Raw genomic sequence first — 25981 nt, 5'->3', positions numbered from 1 at the left:
GGTTTTAACCCGTGCTAGTGACCCCCCTGCTTTTTTGGGGGGATGGGTCTGTCTCCCAAGTCTTTTTTTTTCGTAGTAAAGTGTTTTTCGTGTCCCCAATTTTTCTTTATGGAACCTTTTCACAATTTTTTTTTCCATCACAATTTAATCTTTTTTTCATAAAATTTCCCTCCTTTTTCCCTCTTTACCCAATTTTCAAGAGGATGGGGGAAAATTTTTTAGGGAAATATTTCTTGTTTAAAATTTAAAACCAACTTTTTTATTTATTATTTTTAAAAGAAAATACCTATTTATAAAAATACAAAAGGGGGGACAAACTATTGGGGTGGTCACAGAAATTTTAACGGAGCAATATACGCCTTTTTAAAGGCCCCTGGGTTTTATTTAAAAACCCCGGGCCCTTTTAAAACCCTGAACAGCATTTACAAATTTAACATAAGGTAAACCTGAGACCGAAAAACAGCTGAATTCTCCCCCACCAGGTATATATTAAAAAGTTAACATATGCTGACCCAAATATTTTTTTCTTATCCCGATTAATTTAGCGACTTGTTTTTTTTTGTACCAAATTTTATGCTTCCAAAATTAGAAACCCTTTAAGGAAAACCTCATTATCAGACCAAAAATTTCGTGTCGCTAAAATTTTTTTCCTGCAATTTTTTTCTTATATAATTAGCCCCAATTTGAAAACATAAATGGGTGTTTAATGAGGCAAGGGTACGGAAATTGGGAGACACTTTTTGCCCTTTGACATAACAAGGAAATAACACTATTAAAATTTGGGGAAACAAAACCTCCATCCCAAATTTTTAAACATCACAAAAAAAGTGGGACATTTTTCCCCTTTGGGTTGGTTACCTGGCGTGAGAACTCAAAAAATTGAAATTTTTCTAGAATCACCAAAATTCCCTCCCACCCTTTAAAAAAATTCCCCGGAGAAATTTTATCACAAGCACATTTAAAAATTTCCCCTTGCTCCCGAATTAATAATTTCCCCTCTTATAGTAAGGGGGGAAATAAAAACCCAATTTGGGTCAAAAAATTTGGAAATTTCCAGCAAGCAAGACTCTTGGAAATTTTATTTGGGCATCTGTAAAATTCTATTCCCTTCCCCCCAAAGGGGAATTTGGGCCCTTTGGGATTTTTCGATCCGATAAGAAATATCCCATATCAAAACAATATACTCAGATCACAACATAATTGAGGTTCAGCCCTGTATGCCTTTAGCCCCAGGCCAAAATAATGGGGAAATTTGTCACGAGGAGCATTCACCAAATTCAACTTTAACCATAAAGTGGGGGCCCCTTAAAAAAAGTCCCAAACTTATAGTTTGGGGAAAATATCTAAGCAACCCGACCCCAACATGCCTAGAACAGAAATTTAAATGGGGGCACCCCGATGTATACAAAACTTTTTCCTCTAAGAAAAAAGGGGGAGTAGATGTAAAAAAAGAAAGAGACAGGCGCTCCCCTTTTCAGGCGACGGAAAAAAATAACAGAGGGCAAAAGGGGTCCCTTTTATCTTTAAAAGGTGGGAGACACTGGTCAGAAAATAGCAACATCCAACAATTCAAGGGAAACCCCTTTGGGGTCAGGAATCCGGAAAGAACTAAAGCCATAAATGAAATCCCAAAAGGAAAAAAGGGATTTTTCTCCCCCTATCCAAAAACAAAAACAAAAACAACGTCCCTTTTACTTAAACAAGATGGGTCCTACACAGATGAAAAACAAAAAGGTAGCTTTCCCCAATCCCCCAAAATATTCCCGTTTTTAAGCCAACCATTTTAAAAATTTAGAGGGCGAAGATCAAAAATTAATTTTTAATGAAAATTTTTAAAAAAAGATTAAACAGCCTTATCCGATGTTATCCTGACGCCAAATGACTTTAACAGGCGATAAATAATGCCCATGCACTCTCCCCCGGGGGCCCGACTCATGGAATCAAGGGGCATCCCAAAAACGCAAAACCCCATCGCCTTTAAAACCTATGGAGAGGGAGCAACCGGGGGCGTCCCCCCAGTTACTAAAAAAAAGACATGGCCCCCCTCCACAAAGGGGGGTAAAGAACAACCAAAAAACTACAGACCAAAAGTAAAATTCCCCCCCTTTATAAAAACTTTTAAAAGGGTCCTAAGAAGCAAATCAACACCACTGAAACCCATCAGGGAACACAACCCAGGCAACATGGGTTTTTTTAAAAGGTCCCCCTGTCTGTCTCAACTATTGGACCACTACAAAAAAGGGCCCAAATTACTAAAAAGAAAAAAAAAAGATTAAATATAAGACTTTGGAAAAACCTTCGAAAAGTGTGACCATGGCGTAAAAATTTTTCGGGTAAAAAATAAAGGAAAAATCGGTCGTGGATCTAAATTTTCACTAACAGAAACAAGAGAGTAGCCCTCAACAAATAAAAATCCAGGCAGCTACTGTGAAAAGCTCCCGTTCCCACAAGGCACAGTACTCGCTTTCCCCTCTTGTTTCCCCCTCCTTATATCCGACATAGGCCCGGGGGTGTCAGCCACCCCACCTGTCTTCCCCGAGATGAAATTTAATCTGCATGACAGTGTTCCCCCTTTGCCGAAAACTGCAAAGCCCCCAGGCAGACATCAACCAAAAACTTTTTAGTGGGCTGCAGAAAACAAATGAAGTTCAACGATGGGGGAAATTTCCCAAATTTCTCAGAAAATGGTAAACATGGGGAAAATTTAAAACTTCATCAGGTACAAAAAAATTCTGGCCACAAAAAAGTGAAACACCAACGTCAAAAAAACCTAGGAAATTTTCGTCGGAGGATCTACCTTTCCCAAAGGGCCATAAAATTGATCAATCGACTGCTGAAAAAACAGGGTGGATAATTTAGAACCCCTTAAAAAATAAGGCGGCCCCTGATGACCTTCGGTCCTTGTTCTTTTAGGCTGGAATATTGCTGCCCTTTTTTAACAGCACCCCTTTTAAGGAAGTGAAGTTGAAAACCCAGAAAATGTACAAAAGAACTTTTCACGGCGCATAAAGGGGATAAAACCCCCCAATTTTTGGGAAACGCTGAGGTTCCCCCAAAACCCATTCCCGGAACGCAGGAAGGAGGATCATGATTATATACACCTGGAAAAAACCTGGGGACTAGTCCGAAAAAAAAATCACCCAATTTAAAAACAAAAGGCTTGGCAGCCCCATGCACCCTCCCCAATGAAAAGCAGGGGTGTCACAAACACTTAAAAGACCATACACCTTTTCCCGGGGCCCGGGACCTGTTCAACTGCCTCCCCACACATAAGGGGTTACCAAAAGACCCCCCGGCCCCGTCTTTCGTTGGGACAAAAACACCTAAAATCGTTCCCCCGGGTCAACCCGGGGTGTGGCCCCAAGGTTGGTTTTTGCCCCGCCAGCAGCAACCCTGGGGTTTATCCCGGCCCCTGATCCCGGGGGCCTGGTCTCAGACCGGGGGGGGCGTTTACCCCGGGGAACCCCTCCCGGTAAACTCCCGGTATTTTAACCTCTCCTAAAAACAAACAGTTCCTCTTCCCCGTTGGCACACCCCGGGAAAATTTTCCACATAAAAATTGTTTTTTCTCATTACCTTTTCTCAATGGACTTTTTACCACATTTTTGGGGTGCATTTTTTCCTTTTAAGTAGGAATGGACTGGGTGTAAACCAAATAAATGCTCCCCAAAGAAAAGGTTTTGGGGGGGTTAAGTGTCAAAGGTTCTTTGGGGCCCAAAGGGGGGTCAATCCCCGGGCCCCGCCTCTTTTTAAAAAAAACTTTAGGAAAAATTTTTTTTAAAAATTTAACCATAAAGGCATAAACCCCTTTTCTCTGAAAATTTTAAAAAGATATCTCTAATTTTTTCCCAAAACAAAGGGGCTTTAAAACAAACAATTTATTTTAAACTAGGTACATTTTTGGGTTTCCCCCACCTTTAAAATTTAAAAACAATCCCCCAAAAAGGGGGTTTTTAAAAACCTTTCTTCACCCGGGGGATTTGGGGAAAAAAAGTGAATAAATTTTGGGGTTGTTTTGGGGGACCCCTTTTTTAAAAATTTTAATTCTGCTCAGCAATTTTATCATTATGGGGAGTTAAATTCTGGTGTCTTCCCAGTTCATGAGCCCGAGCCTTTTGTCCAAGCCATTCTGTAATTGTGGGCAATTCTGGATGGTTTAAGGGCTCCCGGGAAATCAAGGCGTATTGTCCAGATTCAAATTTCCCCTCTCTCAGGTTTGTTCTTTGGGGTAAAAAAAATGGTTTGGACTTTTTTCCCCTTTTTTTATTCCCCTCTGTCTAATTTCACAATTTTGCACCCGGCTAACACCATCCCTATGGGAAAAAATTTACTGGGCCAACTTCGGGGGTAAGAAACAGTTATGGATTTGTGTTTTCCTTGGGGTTTCATTTTTAAATTGTGTTTTTTTTCCCCCCCGGAAAAAACCCCCCCTCCCCTCCCCTTCCCCTCCCCCTTATTTTCCCCCTTTTACCCGCCCTTTTCTTTTTCCTTTCAAAGGGGCCTAAAGGGCCCTTTTTCCTATAAAAATATTTCCCATTGGCCCGGGGTTTCCCTTTTTCCCCAAAATTTTCCTAAAATTTAATTTGTGGGAGTCTTTTTCCGTAAAAACCCGAGTCCCCCTTTTTAATTTTTTCACGGAATCTTCTTAACCCAATTTTACCTGGGGTAAACTTTTTTTTATCCGGGCCCCCCACCCGGTTTTTGGGGGAAGCAGGTTTTATCCCCAAATTTTCTTTTTCTGGGGCCTGAAATTTAAAAAGGGGGGACTTCCCCTCTGTCTTTACTACCTCGAAATTTCCGGAGGGGGGAATTTTTTGGCCCCGGGTCCCCCCTGGTTTCCTGTCCCCTTTTTTTTTTTTTTTTTTTTTTTTTTATTTCCCTTTTTTTTCTTTTTTTAAAAACAAAAAGAAACCCCTAACAAAAACCCTTTTTATTATTAATATTCCCGGGTTTCTTAAAGCGCCCCCCCTTTTGGTCGGTTTTCCTTACCATTTTTCAACATTCCCATGGTTTACCCATTCCCGGGTTTTTGCTTTCACCCGTCCCCGGTATGAAGGTTTAAATGGCTCTCCTTTCTTTATTAGAAAAACCCCCTCCTCTGTAGTTCCCCTCTTTTTAAATATCAATTTTTAAAAGGGAAATTTTCAACCCAATTTTTGAAAAGGAAACGAAAAGAAATCCCCCACTCTTTTCCCCGGTTTCCCCAAAACGATTTTAAGTTTTTATTCCATTCTTTCAACTAAAAAGGAAAATTTTTATTTCTAAATTCCCAATTTCCTAGGCCCCCTTTCGAAAATTTTGGAAAGGGCCCCCAGTTTAAAGGGGTAATTTTTTTTTTTTTAAGAGGGGACCGCAATTCCTCAGAAGTTTAATGTGGGTTGCCTTTAAAAGGAAAAATTGGTTTACCCCGAAAACTTTTACTTAACCCCGTATGACCGGGTTTTTCCCCCCCAGAAAAAAATTTAACCTTTGGTGAATTTAAATTTTGGGAAAAAATTCCCCCTTCCAAGTTTTTGGGGGGGAAGCATTTTTTCCCCTTCAATTTGGGCCTTTTTTCTTTTGAACCGGAATTCCCTTCCGTTATATTTGGGTTTCAAGTTTGAAAATGTCTCCGTTTTAAACCACCTTTTTAAAATTTTAAGGGATTTTATCCCGGAAAAATTTTTTAGATCTAAAGCCTAATCCCCGCCCCTTTGCCGTACCATTTTTTACTCTTAATGACCCCCTTCCAACTTAAGGTCAACTCTGCCTTCGCGGTCATTTGGTGGAAACCCCTTTAAAGGAAGGGAAGGCTCCTTCCCTTTTCTTCCCTTCCAAAATTAAATTTTTTAAATTCCCCGGCAAAACCCCCCTTCCCCGGGATATTTTAACCCCCCCTTTTAAATTCCCCAAAAACCTCCCAATTTTCCCCCGGTTAAACCCCAAAACCCCAAAAACCCAATTTTAACTCGGAGTTTTTCAAAAATATGGTTTTTTTGAAAAGGACTCCCTTCCCCTGGGTTTACCCTTTTTTTTTAAAAAAAAAGGCCTAAAACCCCAAAAATCTTTTCCTCTGTTTTACCCCCCTTTCTGGTCCCCATTTTTTCCCCCACTCTGGTTTTCTAATTAAATCCCCTTAAAAATTTTTTTGTTTAATTTTTTGCCCCTCCCCCTTCCTTTTTTCCCCCCCAAGCCCCCCCTCTCCTTTTAAAAAAAAATTTCCCCAATCCTCCCCCCAAATTTCCCAAAATTTTTATTTCCCCTTTAATTCAAACACTTAAAATCCTTGAATTTGCAAAAACCTTTTTAGGCATGATATTGCCCTTTTTTTCTCCATTTCCAATTTTTTTGGTCCTTTTTTTAAGGGTTAACATTTTCCCTTCCCCTGTACCAATTTTTATTAAACCCAAAAACCCCATTTGGGTTTTTCTTGCCAAAAATGGGCCCTTTTTTAAGGGAAAAATTTCCCGCCCCGGGGTTTTAAATTTTTTTCCCCCCTTTCCCTTTGGCTTTACAGGAACCAAAATTTAAAATTTGTAATTTTAAATTACTAAATTTTTAATTTTAGCCCTTTCCTTGGGGGCCTTTGAAATTCCTGAAAAATTTTATATAAATTTTAAAATTATATCTAAACCAGAACCCGCTTATCCCCAAAATTTATTTTTTTTATATTTCCCTTCTTGGAAATTTTAGATTTTTCAAATTTAAAATTAACATTTTTAATTTTTCTAGCTTGTAGTGATGCTTTCTTTACTCTATATTCCATATGTTTGTCCTCTATATTAATTTCCTCATTTTCAGCCATGATGCAATGTATTAAATTCAACTTAATGACACTGATTATGTACTAAATTATGCACTTTATAAAGGTAAATATTACAACTTACCTTTAAATAAATTCTAGCTACTTGAGCTTAGCAATTACATGTAAAAATTGTAATATAAATTTTAAATACACATTAATAATGTTAGCTACACTTGAGCTTAGCAATTACACATGTAAGAAATTTATATATAAATTTTAAATGTACATTAATACAAACCTTTAGCCAGCCTTAGCTTATCAAAATTATTATATAAATTAATATAAATCCTTGCCAGAATTTGGCATAGCAAAATTAATATTATACACATTAATATAATTAGCAACACTTGCCTTATCAATTACACATACATTGATATAAATCTTGGCCAGAATTGTCTTATCAAATTAATATTGTAATAATTATAATCCACTACACATTAAGTAAAATTAATATTATACACATTAATATAATTAGCAACACTTGTCTTATCAATTACACATACACTGATATAAATCTTGGCCAGAATTGTCTTATCAAATTAATATTATACAAATTAATATAAACTTAGCCAGATTTGACTTATCAAAATTAATATTGTAATAATTGTAGTCGTCAACAGAGTAAAGTCCGAGGCAGCTACGGTGAAAAGCTCTGTTCCACAAGGCACAGTACTCGCTCCCATCTTGTTCCTCATCCTCATATCCGACATAGACAAGGATGTCAGCCACAGCACCGTGTCTTCCTTTGCAGATGACACCCGAATCTGTATGACAGTGTCTTCCATTGCAGACACTGCAAGGCTCCAGGCAGACATCAACTGAATCTTTCAGTGGGCTGCAGAAAACAATATGAAGTTCAACGATGAGAAATTTCAATTACTTCATTAAATCTTCATCAGAGTACAAAACAAATTCTGGCCACAAAATAGAGCGAAACACCAACGCCAAAGACCTGGGAGTGATCATGTCGGAGGATCTCACCTTCAAGGACCATAACATTGTATCAATCGCATCTGCTAGAAAAATGACAGGATGGATAATGAGAACCTTCAAAACTAGGGAGGCAAAGCCCATGATGACACTCTTCAGGTCACTTGTTCTATCTAGGCTGGAATATTGCTGCACACTAACAGCACCTTTCAAGGCAGGTGAAATTGCTAACCTAGAAAATGTACAGAGAACCTTCACGGCACGCATAACGGAGATAAAACACCTCAATTACTGGGAGCGCTTGAGGTTCCTAAAACTGTATTCCCTGGAATGCAGGCGGGAGAGATACATGATTATATACACCTGGAAAATCCTAGATGGACTAGTACTGAAATTGCACACGAAAATCACTCACTACGAAAGCAAAAGACTTGGCAGATGATGCAACATCCCCCCCAATGAAAAGCAGGGGTGTCACAAGCACGTTAAGAGATCATACAATAAGTGTCAGGGGCCCGAGACTGTTCAACTGCCTCCCAGCATACATAAGGGGGATTACCAACAGACCCCTGGCAGTCTTCAAGCTGGCACTGGACAAGCACCTAAAGTCGGTTCCTGACCAGCCGGGCTGTGGCTCGTACATTGGTTTGCGTGCAGCCAGCAGCAACAGCCTGGTTGATCAGGCTCTGATCCACCAGGAGGCCTAGTCACAGACCGGGCCGTGGGGGCGTTGACCCCCGGAACTCTCTCCAGGTAAATTCCAGGTAAACTACACATTAAATAAATTTGTGAACTTAACATCCACCTCCTGTCATTTCACATATAATTATTAAGTAATTAACCAATTAATGACTTCACTAATTACATCCGGATCGAAGGACCAACGGGCTAATTAAATGTGTAAAATTGCATTTATCTGAATGTAACGAATTATGTACATAACAGTAAATGATAACAAAGATAATTATTATTTATCAATGTTACATAGACAAGTAGGAATTTGGGACACCTAGGCTGCAAAAAATGTCCCCCTTCGATACCTACCACTATCATAACCACAAGTTGCTCTGGACCTATTAATTAAATGAAATATACATACACCAGGAATACTGGTAAATATATAAATTTGTGGACTGTATATTAAAAATGATTATATATAAATTCACATATACATAACAGAAGGAAAATATATCTTAATATCACTCACCAATTTGACTGGATATTAAGTTGCATCATACTCAGAAAAACCTCACTAACTAAATTTATGAAAACACTGGCCAGAATTATACACAAATCTAGAGAGCTTATCTGAGGTTCCTGGAGCTGTCTTGTCCAGTCGTCTGATATCTCAAGTTATGCAGGAATGCACATCCAACAATTTCGCCTCCTATTTGAGAGGTGTCAATCCAATTTTAACCTCTAGAGCACGAAAAATTCTTCCCATAATTATATTAATGTTGTATCCAATTCAAAACCAAGATGGCGAGTCTCCTCTGCGCAGACGCAGGCTTTCCGTTTTCTATGACATAAATATTATTAAATACAGTATGGCCATCTATTTACATATAAATACTGAATTTCTGGAAAATATATACGGTATTTTCCACAAATAATAATAATAATAATAATAATAATAATAATAATAATAATAATAATAATAATAATAATATCTTTATTTCTACAAGTACATGTACAAGGTATACAGTCCTAGCTGACATCACTGACATACTACTATATAGAAAGCCGCTTGTTATGCAGACCATTTCGGGCAAATTAGATCAATTTTGTCCCAGGATGCGACCCACACCAGTCGACTAACACCCAGGTACCCATTTTACTGATGGGGAACATAGACAACCGGTGTAAGAAAACACTCCCAATGTTTCTACCCTCACCGGGAATCGAACCCGGATCTTCACCGTGTGAAGCGAGAGCTTTAGCCACCAGGCCCCACTTTTATTAATGTCGGTGCTGAGGTCACCAATAAAGGTAGTTCGTATATCAATGGTTTAAAAAACGAACAAGATTGATGGACTGAACACTGTCTCCAGACTGAGGGACTACTTCAAACTCCTCATCTTTTCTGCACTGAGCTGTATTATTTACCCGGCGAAACGTTTCCATGATACCCAAATGTTCAGTGTTGTTGGGTTGAAGAGTTTCGACATATGAACCATCCATCCTCTATCATCATAATAATCATTACCACCATCATCATTATCATATTATTATTATTATTATTATTAATTATTATTATTATTATAACTAAGCGCTAAACCCACATCCATCCTCTAAAATATCATTACCGACCACCTTCACAGTTCTCTGGCCTCTACTTAAATGAACTATATGATGAGATTGAAATCTATGAAAAGATCTGGTGCTGTAGTGTTAATATAATATAGAAAAAAAAGACATTATTTACAAACATTATAGTAGGTACATGATTAACTATATGAGATTATTTATGAAATGAGAGTAATATGTAAAAGATACCGGTGATGTCTGCCATAAGCATTATACTTCATGCTGCCTGAACGGTTAGTTTATTGTGCACCAGAAGCTCATCTTGTGAGTGGTAGTGCAAAAAAATGCGAAAATTAGACATATATGCAACATCTGGGTATCTTTAATGTAGACGTTTCGCCATCCAGTGGCTTTATGAATACAAATTCTAGGACATAAATTGAAGGCAGCAGAACTATATACAAAAGATGAGGTAATCAGTTCCTCAGCCTTGCAGGCGGTGTGAAGAGCACCGTAGTCGTGAAGACTCTTCACGACTACGGTGAAGCCACTGGATGGCGAAATGTCTACATCAGAGGTACTCAGATGCTGCATATGTGTCTAATTTTCATTTTGTTGGTATTGTATACCATTCATGTACAAAATAATACGATAACATTACAGAGGTCACAAAGGGTTCTTGTAAGATTCCACTGAGGATAGTAAGTTATTGAGTATAGGTACACATAAATGCAGTTACATAAATGTTGCACATGTGTCTTAATTTCATCTTGTCGGTATTGTATACCAGAAACGAGTATGCACAGATAAGGAGGATTAGATTAGATTTTGCCACCGAAGTGGCTAGTTTATTGTGCACCCCATATCCATACTGTGGACGGTAGCGCCTGAGCATTTGGATACACAAAAGGCCTAGGAACTAGGCCCCAAAGGGTTAACAGGAATACATATGGATTTATATCTACATATCTATAGTTCACTTATCTCTTACAAGCAAATTTAGGAAATTTGCTTAGTATATCTGGTATCTTATTTTCATTAATAAGATATCTTGACATGTCACATAGGTTATTATACTGTCTGTCTCTGTATTCCTCAATAAGTGGACAATTAAGCACATAGTGTTCAAGAGAGTGACCATATGCCTGATCACATAATTTACATTTAGTTTGATCATCATGTGTGTGTCTCCCAAACTGCCAGAAGTACTTGTAACCAAGCCTAAGCCTGGCCACTACAACATCAGTCAGTCTGTTCACATTGCACGTTGCTCCATAAATATACTTATCTATGTTCATGTTATCATAGTGGATTATAGATCTACTCAGGCTTCTAACTACATCCCTATAACAATCATTTTCATTATTTACTTCTCTCCTAATATTATTCCTAATGCTAGACACAGTTATACCAAAGTTATATTCTACATTCTCCTTCTGGGTACTCTTCTTGGCTAACATATCAACTTTATCATGAAGGAGTAATCCAATGTGTGATGGGATCCATAGCAATTGTACATTAATTCCTTTGTCCCTAATTTTTGAGTATCTATACCTGGCTTCTCCAATGAGCATGTTGTTGGAGTCATTATATGAGTCAAGAGCCTTCAATGATGACATAGAATCAGTAATGATGATGGAGTCAAGCTCAGTGTCATAGGTTAGCTTTAGCGCCATTAGGATTGCAAACAATTCAGTTTGCAGTGTAGACGCCCAGTTGTTAATTCTTATGCCTAACTCAACAAATTTATTATCGTTCTTAACAAGGGAGGTGGCAACAAGAGCAGATGCAGCCCTGCCAGAAGACTCCTGTTTAGATCCATCAGTGTATATAACTTGTGATAACTTATTACTACCAGCTAGGTGAGAAATTTCTTCTTGAGCAGTTGCTCTAACGAGATTTAAGGAAGGGATTACTAGCAATGAGCTTCTTGGGAGGGACTTGCAGGTATGTGATATATTAAATGAACACATCTTCCACGGAGGGGTGAAATGCTCTTGTTGCCTACAGTGATACAGTTCATGCAGGTTATAAAACTTAATGTAATTGCACGTTTTCACAATCCATTTAGATCTGTGTGTATTTACCTCTAGACACTTGGTAAGATTCATTGTGACAGTGTCTGGTTCGTTTCTCAACATTCTAATACCGAGTACAGTGTTAATCTCAACAATCCTATCACTGATACTAGAAATACCAAGCTCCTTCCTCATGTTAAGAACTTTTGTAGATCTGGGACAGCCAAGAATAATCCTGAGAGCTTCATTTTGCATTAACTCCAAGGGTCGGAGAGAACTTTCTCTAGCTAATATCAATATGGGAGCAGCATAATCAATTAAGGACCTAACATAGGCTATGTACATCATTCTCACGATTCTCACATTAGCACCATAGTTGGGGTTGTAGCCAGCAATAGCTTTGAGAGCATTTAGCCTAGCTTTGCATTTCTTGTTTAGTTGTGGTATAGTGGATTTGTTAATTGGTACAGGAAGCGCAGCGGCAGTATGAAAATGACATAGCATCGAAAGTCAAGTCTGACCCGAAACTACTCTAGAGCCACATCAGGAGGAAGACAACAGTCAAGGACCAGGTAATCAGGCTGAGGAAAGAAGGTGGGGAGCTCACAAGAAACGACCAGGAAGTATGTGAGGAGCTCAACATGAGATTTCAATTAGTATTTACAGTGGAGGCTGAAGGGACACTGGGAAGACAAAACAGTGGGGTACATCAACAAGGGATATACCAACAAGTTTTGGATGAATTACACACAACTGAGGAGGAGGTGGAGAAGCTCCTAAGTGACCTTGATACCTCAAAGGCGGTGGGACCAGACATCTCTCCGTGGGTTTTTAGAGAGGGAGCAGACACTACAAGTGCCACTAACCAAAATCTTCAACACTTCCCTTGAAACTGGGCAGCTACCTTAAGTATGGAAGAAGGCAAATGTAGTCCCCATCTCTAAGAAAGGAGACAGAAATGAAGCACTAAATTATAGACCAGTGTCACTGACGTGTATAGTATGCAAAGTCTTGGAAAAGATTTTCAGGAGGAGAGTGGTGGAGCACCTGGAGCGGAACAAGATTATAAACGACAGCCAGCACGGATTCATGGAAGGCAAATCCTGTGTCACAAACCTACTAGAGTTTTATGACAAGGTAACTGAAGTAAGAAATGAGAGGGAGGGGTGGGTTGATTGCATTTTCTTGGACTGCAAGAAGGCCTTCGACACAGTTCCTCACAAGAGATTGGTACAGAAGCTAAAGGAACAGGCATGTATAACAGGAAGGGCACTGCAATGGATCAGAGAATACCTAACAGGGAGGGAACAGCGAGTCATGGTCCGTAATGAGGTATCACAGTGGGCGCCGGTGACGAGCGGGGTCCCACAGGGGTCAGTCCTGGGACCAGTGCTATTCTTGGTATATGTGAACGACATGACGGAAGGGATAGACTCAGAAGTGTCCCTGTTTGCAGATAATGTGAAGTTAATGAGGAGAATTAAATCAGACGTGGACCAGACAGGTCTACAAAGAGACCTGGACAGCCTGAATGCGTGGTCCAGAAACTGGCTCCTAGGATTTAACCCCGCCAAATGCAAAGTCACGAAGATCGGAGGAGGGCAAAGAAGACCGCAGGCAGAGTATAGGGTAGGAGGCTAAAGGCTGCAAACCTCACTCAAGGAGAAAGACCTAGGAGTGAGTATAATACCGAGTACATCGCCAGAAGCACCCATTAACCAGATAACTGCTGCGGCATATGGGGGCTTGGCAAACCTGAGAATAGCGTTCCGGTACCTCTGTAAGGAATCGTTTAAGACTCTACACACTGTGTACCTCAGGCCCATACTGGAGTACGCAGCACCAGTTTGGAACCCACACCTGGTCAAACACGTCAAGAAATTAGAGAAAGTGCAAAGGTTTGCAACAAGGCTAGTTCCAGAGCTAAGGGGAATGTCCTATGAAGAAAGATTAAGGGAAATCGGCCTGACGACACTGCAGGACAGGAGGGTCAGGGGAGACATGATAACGACATACAAAATACTGCATGGAATAGACAAGGTGGACAGAGACAGGATGTTCCAGAGATAGGACACAGAAACAAGGGGTCACAATTGGAAGCTGAAGACTCAGATGAGTCAAAAGGATGTTAGGAAGTATTTCTTCAGTTATAGAGTAGTTAGGAAGTGGAATAATCTGGCAAGCGATGTAGTGAAGGCAGGAACTATGCATAGTTTTAAGACAAGGTATGATAAAGCTCATGGAGCAGGGAGAAGGACCAAGTAGCGGTCAGTGAAGAGGTGGGGCTAGGAGCTGAGTCTCGACCCCTGCAACCACAATTAGGTGAGTACTGCAACATCATGGAATCTTGATTCTGAGGACATGTACATAACCTTCACGATTACGACAACTACTACTACAACTAACCCATCTCTTTTTAAACCTACTTCCACTGAGGAATCACGCCTACCAGTGACTATGCCCTCGTCTGCTACACGTCCCATTTCCGCCTGACGTTAGTATATAAGCGCCAGACTCCTTGCCTCTGCTCAAGAAACTCCACGACTACGGTACTTTCCGCATCAACTCCAAGGCTGAGGGACTGATTACCTCATTTTCTGTATATAGTTCTACTGTCTTCAAATTATGTCCTGGAATTTGTATTGATAAAGCCACTGGATGGCGAAACGTCTACAATACAGCTACCCAGATATTGCACATCTGTCTTCATTTCATCTTGTCGGTATTGTATACTATTCTTGTACAACATAAATTATCATACATAGCAGCATATGTGTAGGTTACCTAGGATAACCAAAGAGGATATTTGTGTCTTTATGAGATAACGAATATGTATAAAATATTTGTAATTCTTTTAAAACTATCGTGACCCACTTCTGGTAGCTAAATTATTTCCACATTTACTTATTACAACTATTATGACTTAGCCAAGTATATCTCCTTTATAGTATAATAATATTTCCTTTATAGTATAATAGGGGCTCCATGGCCTGGTGGCAAAGGCTCTCGCTTCACACGGCGAGTGTCCGGGTTCGATTCCCGGCGTAAGGGTGGAAACATCGGACATGTTTCCTTACACCTGTTGTCCATGTTCACCCATCAGTAAAATGGATACCTGGGTGTTAGTCGACTGGTGTGGGTCGCATCCTGGGAAAAAACTGACCTAATTTGCCCAAAATGCTCAGCATAACAAGCAGCTTTCTATAGTTGTATGTCATTGATGTCAGCTAGGACTGTATACCTTGTACATGTACTTGTAGTAAATAAAGATATTATTATTATTATTTATAGTATAATAATATCTCCTTTGTAGTATAATAATGTATTAAAAGGACCCCAATGGAAATGTCACTATAACTTTTTTGGTTTATTCTAGGTTTTCTACACATATGCTGCTATATACGATAATCTATGTAACTATATTTGTTTACATCTAAATAAACTTATTTATCTCAGTCAGTGTTTCCAATACCCTCAAGAGGAGGATTCATACGGTCCTCGGGCCGTCAGGGCTCAACCCAACAAGGATAATTATGGCCATTCCTCAGTGCTACGGCGTAAGTTATCAATGGCCCTTATAAACCCAACAACGAGGAGTCTCATCATTCATCAGCGTAATAATTTCTACATAACCGCTTATGTTTCCATTTACCTCGCTATATACACTCGTGACTGTTTTGTAATCACTTTGGTACTTATACGAGTTGTTACGGCTTAGGTTAAACTTAATACAAACTAGCAAAGGACGAACACATGTGATGGTAGGTGACTATCGGTATACCTCAGTACTTGAAGTATTGTAACTTCTTCGCTGTGTTGCCTGCTTGAGCAACCAGTTTATTTTAGAGCAGCAGCTCATCCTGTGAGCGGTACCACCAAAGACTGGGATTACAGAAGTCACAACAGATCTTTGTCTGACCCCCTCACTAGATATAGTTAAAATCCTTAAAGATTTTTGCTTTGGGCTATTAACTCGCATTTAGTAATCCAAGATAACACAATAAAATCACTGTCTGTAGCTTACTTCTTTTGATCTTCTTTCCCAGGATGTAATCCACAGCAGTCATCAAGCACCCAGATACATACTGCTAGGTAAACAAAGGGAACAAGTACTGTATAAGGACACATGCCCAATGTTCCACTTGTGCTCTTTATAAGCCCTGGTGCTTCAGATGTGAGCTCTAGATGCAGGTGACTGACTTTGTAAGAGTTGCTTGAATGTCTCTAAATGGTTGAAACCTCACATTATCTTCCTGAAAGCAACTTGCCATAGCTGGCTGAACCTCCTTAAAAACCTTCACTCAACTTTCATGGGGGGTGAATCGTTGAACTCTCCTTCAATTGCATTCGGCCCTAATTTTATCGAAACTAGACTATGGTGACCAGATATATTCTCCAGCTTCTCCCACAACTGTTTATCAACTTGATTCCATTCATCATCAGGAACTAAGTTTATGCCTGGGTGCTTTTCACTCCTCTCCTGTCAAGAGCCTATATGCCCATTGCCTCTATTATTTTGTTCGCTCTCATGACCTTCACGACCCTTCTACATACAAGATAGTAACAGACGTTAATTGAGGTCCATTACTTATTCGCTGCCCATTTACCCTGTCCCTTTTCTCTTCATCTTCACTCACCCTTGTTTTCTCTTCAGTTTTTTATTTTTATTTTATTATCACACTGGCCGATTCCCACCAAGGCAGGGTGGCCCGAAAAAGAAAAACTTTCACCATCATTCACTCCATCACTGTCTTGCCAGAAGGGTGCTTTACACTACAGTTTTTAAACTGCAACATTAACACCCCTCCTTCAGAGTGCAGGCACTGTACTTCCCATCTCCAGGACTCAAGTCCGGCCTACCGGTTTCCCTGAACCCCTTCATAAATGTTACTTTGCTCACACTCCAACAGCACATCAAGTATTAATTAAAAACCATTTGTCTCCATTCACTCCTATCAAACACGCTCACGCATGCCTGCTGGAAGTCCAAGCCCCTCGCATACGAAACCTCCTTTACCCCCTCCCTCCAACCTTTCCTAGGCCGACCCCTACCCCGCCTTCCTTCCACTACAGACTGATACACTCTTAACAACGGAGTTCCTTTTCTAAGACCACGTTGGTAAACGAATTTGTTACTAAATGAGGAGCATACTATAATGGTAGTGGGTTTGTGTCAACCATCTTTGATATTGTTTTAATGTCATTTTTGCACTATTTATAACATTTTTAGTATATTTTTACATGTTTATACAGTAGTGTACTGTATATTGTAATAAACAGAATAGAGGAAATCAGCTCCAATATACATTATTTAGGTATGCTTACTGCTCAGAGAGCCCATCATAAGTCTGAGATGTTGGTAAACGAGTACGTCACTAAGCGAGGAAAGGCTATATTGCATTCACAGACCCCCCCCTAACACTGTCCACACTGTATGCATCATGTCCTTGCCATCTCTATACACACTGTACTGCTGTAACCAGAGTAGCACTGTGCTCGTGGTCTCCCATCTTCAGTATCTCGTTCAAATTATTTTTAAATAATCAGTGGCTGAAGTACATATTACTTCCTATTGCACCTTATTCCATTATTCTACTACTATTTGACCCTTCAAGGGAAAAAGGTGCCTTGTTGGTGGTGAAGCCTCATAATTCAAGGAATCTGAGCTACTCTACTTTTCTTTGTATCAAACTTGATTACCTAATTGCCTAATAGGCACTGTATGACCCTTGTGAATTTAGTTCTCCTCATGATTATAATAATAGTCTGTCATTATTTTAAGAAAAACTTCTTAGTAACTTTGGTAATGCTTTATTCAAAGTTTTCATCTGTGCCTTGATCTCCCAGATATCCCTGTTGATAGTTCTAAGGAATCTTTTTTCTTTAATCATGTATATGGTTGTCTTCTCTTTTCCTCCTATCATGTACCATGTAGCTCAGTGATAATGCATTATTTTCACAGCCAGAGGGCCAGGTTAAATCTTGGGCAGTGTTGAATATATAAGCCAGTCTCCTAACACCTACTGCAGGTGTTCACATGGTTGACTGTCATGGGTTGCATCCTGGGAAAGGTCCTGAGGACCCTTAAGCCACATTATTTGATCTTTTGGGTTACTAACCCTTTTTGGCTAATAATCCAGATGAGGCCCTCTTTTCTTCTTTCTTTTGTTTTCAGCTCTTCTTCATATCTCTTATTTTTATAGATCCGAGAGCTATTTTGATTCTCAGCTTATAATGTTTTCTGTTTTTTTTTACTTGTTTAGTGAAGTGTGAGCACCACACCACCATTGCATATTCCAACACTGGTCAAACATAAGTTTTAAACAGCTCTTTTTTTTTTTTTTTTTTTAATATTTCCCTATTCATATGTCTCAAGGTTATTTTGTAACATACCAGTGAAGCATGAGTTTTTCACAATTTTATTTATGATGTCTTTTGGTGATAATCTTGCCAGTAGTATTTATCACCTTGATATTAAAATCCTCTGTTAATCACCAAGTTTTTCCCATTAGGAAAATATTTTTTCAAGGAAAGTACTATAAGCACCTTTGTCATATGGTCTTAAACAATTTACTGACGTAAACCTGATGCTTCATACAACAAACATGTAATGTGGGATGGGAGAGGAGGGCAAACACTTGATATAATATTCAGACTATGCCATACTATACTGCAGCACATGTTCATTTAGAAAGTTCTACAGTATGCAATCTGTTCTGTATATGTACCTCTCTCCTGACTCATCTTTAAATGTCCTGCATAACTTAGTGGCAATCCTTACCCAACCTGTTTCTGCTATTAGGCAATTTTAAATACCATTGTTTCCTTCGAAGCAAGTATCATTGAGAATTGTGGTGACCTGTTGGAGTGCTTGTCTCACCTTTTGCATACATCCCACCCACAAGAAGGATATTGTAGAATTAACACACATTTAAAGTATAGTACAGTATCTTTGGTTACCACCACTGTTCATATTACTTAATGATAGAGGCACTTTTTATAGCTAACATATAATGATATGGTTAATAACAAGTGAGGAATACTGTGTATGATATTCAAGTGTAACACTGCAAGCATTAGTTATTTGTGGGACTAATAAATAAATGATGTTATACATTTTTTAACATTGCTCATCAAGGTTGAATGGAGAGTGTGAGAAAGAAGAAAAAATATATGCTTTTAGGATAAAAGTTCAAACTAATAACTTTTATTTGCCCTATTGTTTTTCTAGTATCTTCAATTTGGAAATAACTAGATCACATTACCATACATTACTGTAAACTAGCTCATCATACATAGAGTACAGAGGGTGTCAGGATTATTTCCTGATTTTCAGACATGTCAGTCTATCACGACGAGATTGAAATTGAGGACTTTGACTTCGATGAAGAAACAGAAACGTATTACTATCCTTGTCCATGTGGGGATCGCTTCGAGATAACTAAGGAAGAATTAGCCTCAGGGGAAGATACAGCAACCTGCCCAAGCTGTTCACTCATTGTCAGAGTCATATATAACATTGTAAGTGAATCTTTACTTGTATATACAGGTAGGCCCTGCTTTACAGCATTTCACTAATGCAGCGGTTTTCAGTTATACCCATTCTTCAATTATTCAGACTTCCTACAATAAATATATTCACCACTCCCTATAAGCTAAGGATGAAAATATTTTAAGGTAAGTAATGTGGGTACTGTATGCATTTTTTAGGCCTAGCTATATTGCTCACTTAATATATGATAGTGTAAACATGTTATCAGACTTTTATATACATTTCAAAGTGGAAAAAAAATGGATGGGGGGGCTATGATTCACTTTACAGTGGTAGCCCAGAACCTAACCTGCTGTATAAGCAGGGCCCTCCTGTATAGTCTATTTCTGTATATATAATGATCCTGTATATACAGTTGTCCCCCGCTTTTCGTAGTTCCCGGCAATCGTAAATTTCGCCAATCATAGGGGTATTTTCGTATAAACATGGACTCGCTTTTCATTGGTTGACTCGCGAGTTGTAGTTCGTCCGGGACGCGTACCCACGGCGTCAGCCGGGGTGGCAGCCAGTCTGGCATTGTTTACCAGTGAGCGAAGGTCCCCTCATGTGCTCCAGTGAAATATTTCATAATATTCCATTTATTTTAGTGCTTGCAAGTACTAAATAAGCTACCATGGCTCCAAGGAAAGCTCCTAGTGCCAAGCCTGTAGTAAAGAAGGTGAGAAATATGATTGAATTTAAGAAAACCATCATTGAACAATATGAAAGTGGTACAAGTGTGGCCGAACTGTCCAGGATGTATAAGAAACCCTACACAACCTTATGTTCCATAGTGGCCAAGAAAAAGGAAATAAAGGACGCTGTTGTTGCAAAGGGAGTAACTATGCTGACAAAAATGAGATCACCAGTACTGGAAGAGGTTGAGAAGTTATTATTGGTGTGGATAAATGAGAAACAATTAGCAGGAGATACTCTTATGACTTCGATTATTTGTGAAAAGGCTAGGCAGTTGCATGAAGATTTGGTAAAGAAATTGCCTGCAAATAGTGGTGATGTGAGTGAATTTAAGGCCAGCAAAGGCTGGTTTGAGAGATTTAAGAACCGTACTGGCATACACAGTGTGGTAAGGCATGGTGAGGCTGCCAGTTCGGACCACAAGGCAGCTGAAAAATATGTGCATGAATTCCAGGAGTACATAGAGGCTGAAGGACTGAAACCTGAACAAGTGTTCAATTGTGATGAAACAGGCCTCTTTTGGAAGAAAATGCCAAAGAGGACCTTCATTACACAAGAGGAAAAGGCAGTGCCAGGACACAAGCCTATGAAAGACAGGTTGACGCTAATGTTGTGCTAATGCTAGTGGGGATTTCAAAGTGAAGCCATTACTAGTGTACCATTCTGAAAATTCCAGAGTGTTCAGGAAAAACAATGCTATGAAGAGTAAATTGTGTGTTTTGGAAATCTAATAGTAAGGCATGGGTCACGAGGGAAATTTTCGTCGAGTGGTTCAATGAAGTGTTTGGCCCTAGTGTGAAGGAGTATCTCCTGGAAAAGAAATTGGATCTCAAGTGCCTGCTAGTAATGGACAATGCACCTGCTCATCCTCCAAACTTAGATGACCTAATTTTCGAGGAGTTTGGGGTCATCACAGTAAAGTTCTTGCCCCTGAATACCACTCCTCTCCTCCAACCCATGGACCAGCAGGTTATTGCAAACTTTAAAAACTCTACACAAAAGCAATGTTTCACAGGTGCTTGACTGTGACCACAGACACTCACTTGACCCTAAGGGAATTTTGGAGAGAACACTTCAGCATCCTCCATTGCATAACCCTTATAGGTATGGCTTGGGAGGGAGTGACTACCAGGACTTTGAACTCTGCCTGGAGAAAATTGTGGCCAGATTGTGTCGACAAGAGGGATTTTGAAGGATTTGGGACTGACCCTAATGAGCCTATGTCTGTTGTAAAATCAGTTGTGGCACTGGGGAGTTCCATGGGGTTGGATGTGAGTTTGGAGGATGTGGAAGAATTGGTGGAAGACCACAATGAAGAGCTCACCACTGAGGAGCTGCAAGAGCTTCAGCAGGAAGAGCAACACATCGCAGCTCAGAATCTTGCTGCAGAGGAGGAGGAAGAGAGATGGAAGAAGGTGCCTTCTTCAGAAATTAAAGAGATTTTTACTATGTGGGGTAAGATGGAAAGCTTTATGGAGAAACATCACCCAAACAAGGTTGTTGCAAGCCAGGTTGGCAACATGTACAGTGACAAAGTCTTGGGCCACTTTAGGGAAGTGTTAAAGAGACACCAGAAACAGAGCTCTCTCCACAGTTATTTTGCGAGACAGGACTCCAGTGACTCTCAAGGTGGTCCTAGTGGCATTAAGAAACAGAGAAGAGAAGCAACCCCAGAAAAGCAAATGGTACCTGAGGTGTTGATGGAAGGGGATTCCCCCTTCCAAACTATAAACAATCCACTCTCCTCCTCCAGTCTCCCATACACTAAGAAGAATCTCCAATAAAGGTAAGTGTTATGCTGTTAATGTTTCATTCATCATTTCCCATTGTATTGTTTATGTACTACATGTATATTTCATGTAAAAAAAATTTTTGTTTTAATACTTCTGGGTGTCAGGAACGGATTAATTGTATTTACATTATTTCTTATGGGGAAAATTGATTCGTAAATCGTAAATTTCGTTTATAGTAACGGCTCCAGGAACGGATTAATTACGAAAAACGAGGGACCACTGTATATGAAAATTTTTCTTTTTCAGGCCACCCTGCCTTGGTGGGAATCGGCCAATGTGTTAATAAAAAATAACAATAATGATCAACACCATCAGCTGCTGATTATTATATTTTTATCACAGTAATACAGCCTGCTTTAAAGAAGATACATTACTATCCTTTTACAGCATGAAGTCAGTATAGGCTTCCTTAATTTGTCATGCTAAATATGACAGTAGCAAAAAAAAAAAAATGATGGATGTGATTATAATGTGTTAAGTAGTTTGGCCAGAATGCATTTGCATACCAGTGGCTTTCATTTGTGCTTGACAATGTTTTATTACATGTAAACTACATTATTTTTGTACAGCATAAAAAGAAATAAAAAAATTTAATGTTAAATCTTTAGCTCTAGATATGGGTATTGGGGTATTGGTTGAGTTACCATATATCAGTACATGTATTTTATTCATAATACAGCACAGTACAGTGAATCAAGTTTTTTTTTAAATTTTTCTTAGTACAGCCTCTTCTTACTTAGCGACGTACTGGTTTACCGATGCCTCAGGCTTACAACGGGCTCTCTGACTAGTATTCGTACTTAAATAATGTATATTAAAGCTGTTTTCCTCTATTCTGTTTATTTCAATATAAAGTACACTACTGTATAAACATTTAAAAATATACAAGAAATGTTATAAATGCTGCAAAGGTGACATTTAAACAATATCAAAGATGGTTGACACAAACTATTATAGTATGCTTCTCACTTAGCAACGAATTCATTTAACAACGTGGTCTTAGGAACGGAACTCTGTCGTTAACTGAGGAGAGGCTGTATGTATATTAATTTTAATGTAGGAAGATTGTTCTCTCTATAAACAACAGTCAGCAATATGTTCCAACTACAGTATCTTGTACTTGTGCATAGGAGTGTGCAGAGATTATGACAGTCCTGTATTTTTCATATTCTTATTTTAAATGTGCTTTTTCAAAGAGTGAGAATAGCATACAGTAACAGAATGGATTGCGCTGTATGACCCTTAAGGGTTTTGAACTTTCCCATGAATACAATATTAGTTAGAATAGCTTAGGAATGTTCCTAGAATGTGGGTAATTATTGACTTTTTTTTTTTTTTTACAGGAGGACTTTGCAGACTATGAAGAAGAAAGTGCCACTGTTACCAAAGAGAAGCCATTAGTAACAAACTAAATTAACACAAGGGAAAAGCACTTTTACTACAGTATCACTTTTGATATACTGTAGCTATATGTGCATCAAAGCTCTTTTACACTCATTTGTCATGTTATTCTAATAATACCTTTATATTTTCTGGAATGTGTAGTTTACTAGAAGCAGTTAACTTGTGTATACAGTATCTCTAAAGTTACATTGTTCTTTTGCCATAATTTTTTTTCATATGTAGTATAAAAAATTATGAAGGTTTAACTGTCATTCTTGAAGGCATGTATATTACTACTGTATATAAGAGAGATTAGATTTATTTACCTGAAACAGTATTGTTTTCATAAGAAGCAGGATGGGTGGCCGAGGACGTGGTGGTAGAGGCAGGGGCCGGGGGATGACCCTAGAGCAGCTTGGTGTGCAGAAAGGTGAAGCTCTACCTGAGAGAGTTGTTGGCCCCCCTGAAACATATCCTCCTCTGGAATTCCGTCCTGTTCAACCAACCCAAGAGAAGAATCTAGCAGAGTCCTATCTATTGGTAGTTAAAAAAGAGTATAGAGAACACATGCAGAATTCTCAATATTATATTCAACCTGGGGTCAAGAGACCTGACATTGAGAGGTACTCAGACAGATACCAGCTACTGGCTAGCCATCGGGGACGATTAACACTCAATTGGTCACGATTTCCAAAGGAACTCCATCCCTCTACGCTGTCTGCCTCAAGTAAAAAGAGAAAGGCTTGTTTAACAAAAATTAATGTTAAAAAACTCAAAACCAAAGATGTTAATGTTAGTGAAAGACTTGAAGCATTAGAAAAAAAAGAAGCTACTCAGGGTGTTGAAGAAAATGAGGAGGGAGAAGATGAAGATAAAGCTGAAGGTGAGACATTTGAAGAACTAGAAGAAGCTGATGAAGAACTAGATGAAGGGACGGATTATGTAAACAACTACTTTGATAATGGTGATAATTATCTTGATGAAGAAGATGATGCACTTGAAGAAGGTGGAGTTTTCTAAAATGTTGTGAATTTAGAACTGAAGTGTTAACAATTTTGGGCAAAGTTTGTGCCTTATGTGCTGTCTTGCCTTCTTCTTGTATGTAATTTAAATTATTTGCTCTACTGCAGTCCTTGCACGGTGATATATCAAGATAAAGATTTTTCACTGATGTTATAATTTAACACTGACCTGCATTTACAGAGAATTTTGAACAAAAATTATCTTATTTATCTTCAGGTAATTTTGATGCTTATAATTAAGTTTGTAATGCAGTGTAGGTCTGACTACATGAAAAGGATGTAAAATTTTTATGCATTAAATATCAGGTTTTATAAAATCAAATATTAGGATTTATGTTACTGTGCAATGCTTTATATTGTTTAACATTTTTTTAAATATGGTATTGTAAATGTTTACTAAATATTTAAAGATAAATGCTTTTCATATTCTTCCTTGCTACAGAATTATTACATTAGTAAAGAAAGTCTTTTGCTAAAAAAAATATGCTTACACTTGGTTATTACTGTTCTTAGATTGCCTTGAAAATTGAATAGTTATTTTGTCATTGTGCTCATTTCTCATATTATTAAGAAATTCATGTAAAGTGCTACATGACCCCATAAGGATCATGTAGCACTACATTACCTCGTACGGGGACGTGTAGTGCTACTCGGCAGAGGTGACAGAGACAGTAGAAGGGAAGAGGTCAGAATTTTGCTTACTGAGTTGGCTTATAATAACAGCAGCAGTCAATATTTTGAAATACATACTGGATGCAGTTTTGTGTCCCCTCTGGTAATTCCACCCACCTGGACAGTCTCTACAGTAGACCAGCTAGATAAGACGAAGTTTCTATCCAGTAAGGTCACTGGGGGTGGCAAAAACAGCTGATAATAATATGTGAAAGGACTCAAATATTTTGTATACTAGGGAAGGACAACAGAAATGAGGCTGAAAGATGTAGAAAGGCATAGATGACAAGACTCAAACTTAAGAACAAGAACATAAGAAAGGAGGAACACTGCAACAGGCCTGTTGGCCCATACTAGGCAGGTCCTTCACAATTCATCCCACTAACAAAACATTTGCCCAACCCAATTTTCAATGCTCCCCAAGAAATAAGCTCTGATATGCAAGTTCCACTCAAATCCAACCCCTCTCACTCATGTATTTATCCTACCTAAATTTGAAACTACCCAAAGTCCTAGCCTCAATAACCCAACTAGGTAGACTGTTCCACTCATCAACTACCCTATTTCCAAACCAATACTTTCCTACATCCTTTCTAAATCTAAACTTATCTAATTTAAATTCATTACTTCGGGTTCTCTCTTGGAGAGATATCCTCAAGACCTTATTTATATCCCCTTTATTAATACCCATCTTCCACTTATACACTTCGATCATGTCTCCTCTCATTCTTCATCTAACAAGTGAATGTAATTTAAGAGTCTTCAATCTTTCTTCATAAGGAAGATTTCTAATGCTATGTATTAGTTTAGTCATTCTACGCTGAATGTTTTCTAACGAATTTATGTCTATTCTGTAATATGGAGACCAGAACTGAGCTGCATAATCTAGGTGAGGCCTTACTAAT

General features: G+C 38.8%; 1 protein-coding gene across 4 annotated transcripts; it reads left to right on the top strand.

Moving 5' to 3' along the window:
• Nucleotides 1-15432: 15432 nt before the first annotated feature.
• LOC128690963 (diphthamide biosynthesis protein 3) lies at nt 15433-24819 on the top strand. 4 transcript variants are annotated; one of them, XM_053779774.2, is made up of 3 exons: nt 15433-15536; nt 19316-19500; nt 23343-23740. In XM_053779774.2, the coding sequence occupies exons 2-3, from the start codon at nt 19318-19320 to the stop codon at nt 23409-23411; spliced, it is 252 nt and encodes an 83-aa protein (XP_053635749.2). In that variant the 5' UTR covers nt 15433-15536; nt 19316-19317; the 3' UTR covers nt 23412-23740. The 4 variants fall into 4 exon arrangements, with proteins under 4 accessions (XP_053635749.2, XP_053635748.2, XP_053635745.1 ...); XM_053779773.2 differs by lacking the exon at nt 15433-15536 and adding an exon at nt 15541-15593; XM_053779770.2 differs by lacking the exons at nt 15433-15536; nt 19316-19500 and adding an exon at nt 15545-15740 and having other exon boundaries at nt 23343-24819.
• The last annotated feature ends 1162 nt before the right edge of the window (nt 24820-25981 follow it).

The sequence above is a fragment of the Cherax quadricarinatus genome, chromosome 24 (assembly GCF_038502225.1).
Source record: "Cherax quadricarinatus isolate ZL_2023a chromosome 24, ASM3850222v1, whole genome shotgun sequence".
In the NCBI taxonomy this organism is placed as follows: Eukaryota; Metazoa; Arthropoda; class Malacostraca; order Decapoda; family Parastacidae; genus Cherax; species Cherax quadricarinatus.
Note: the sequence above shows the minus strand (reverse complement) of the source record. Positions and strands in the feature narration are given on the sequence as shown.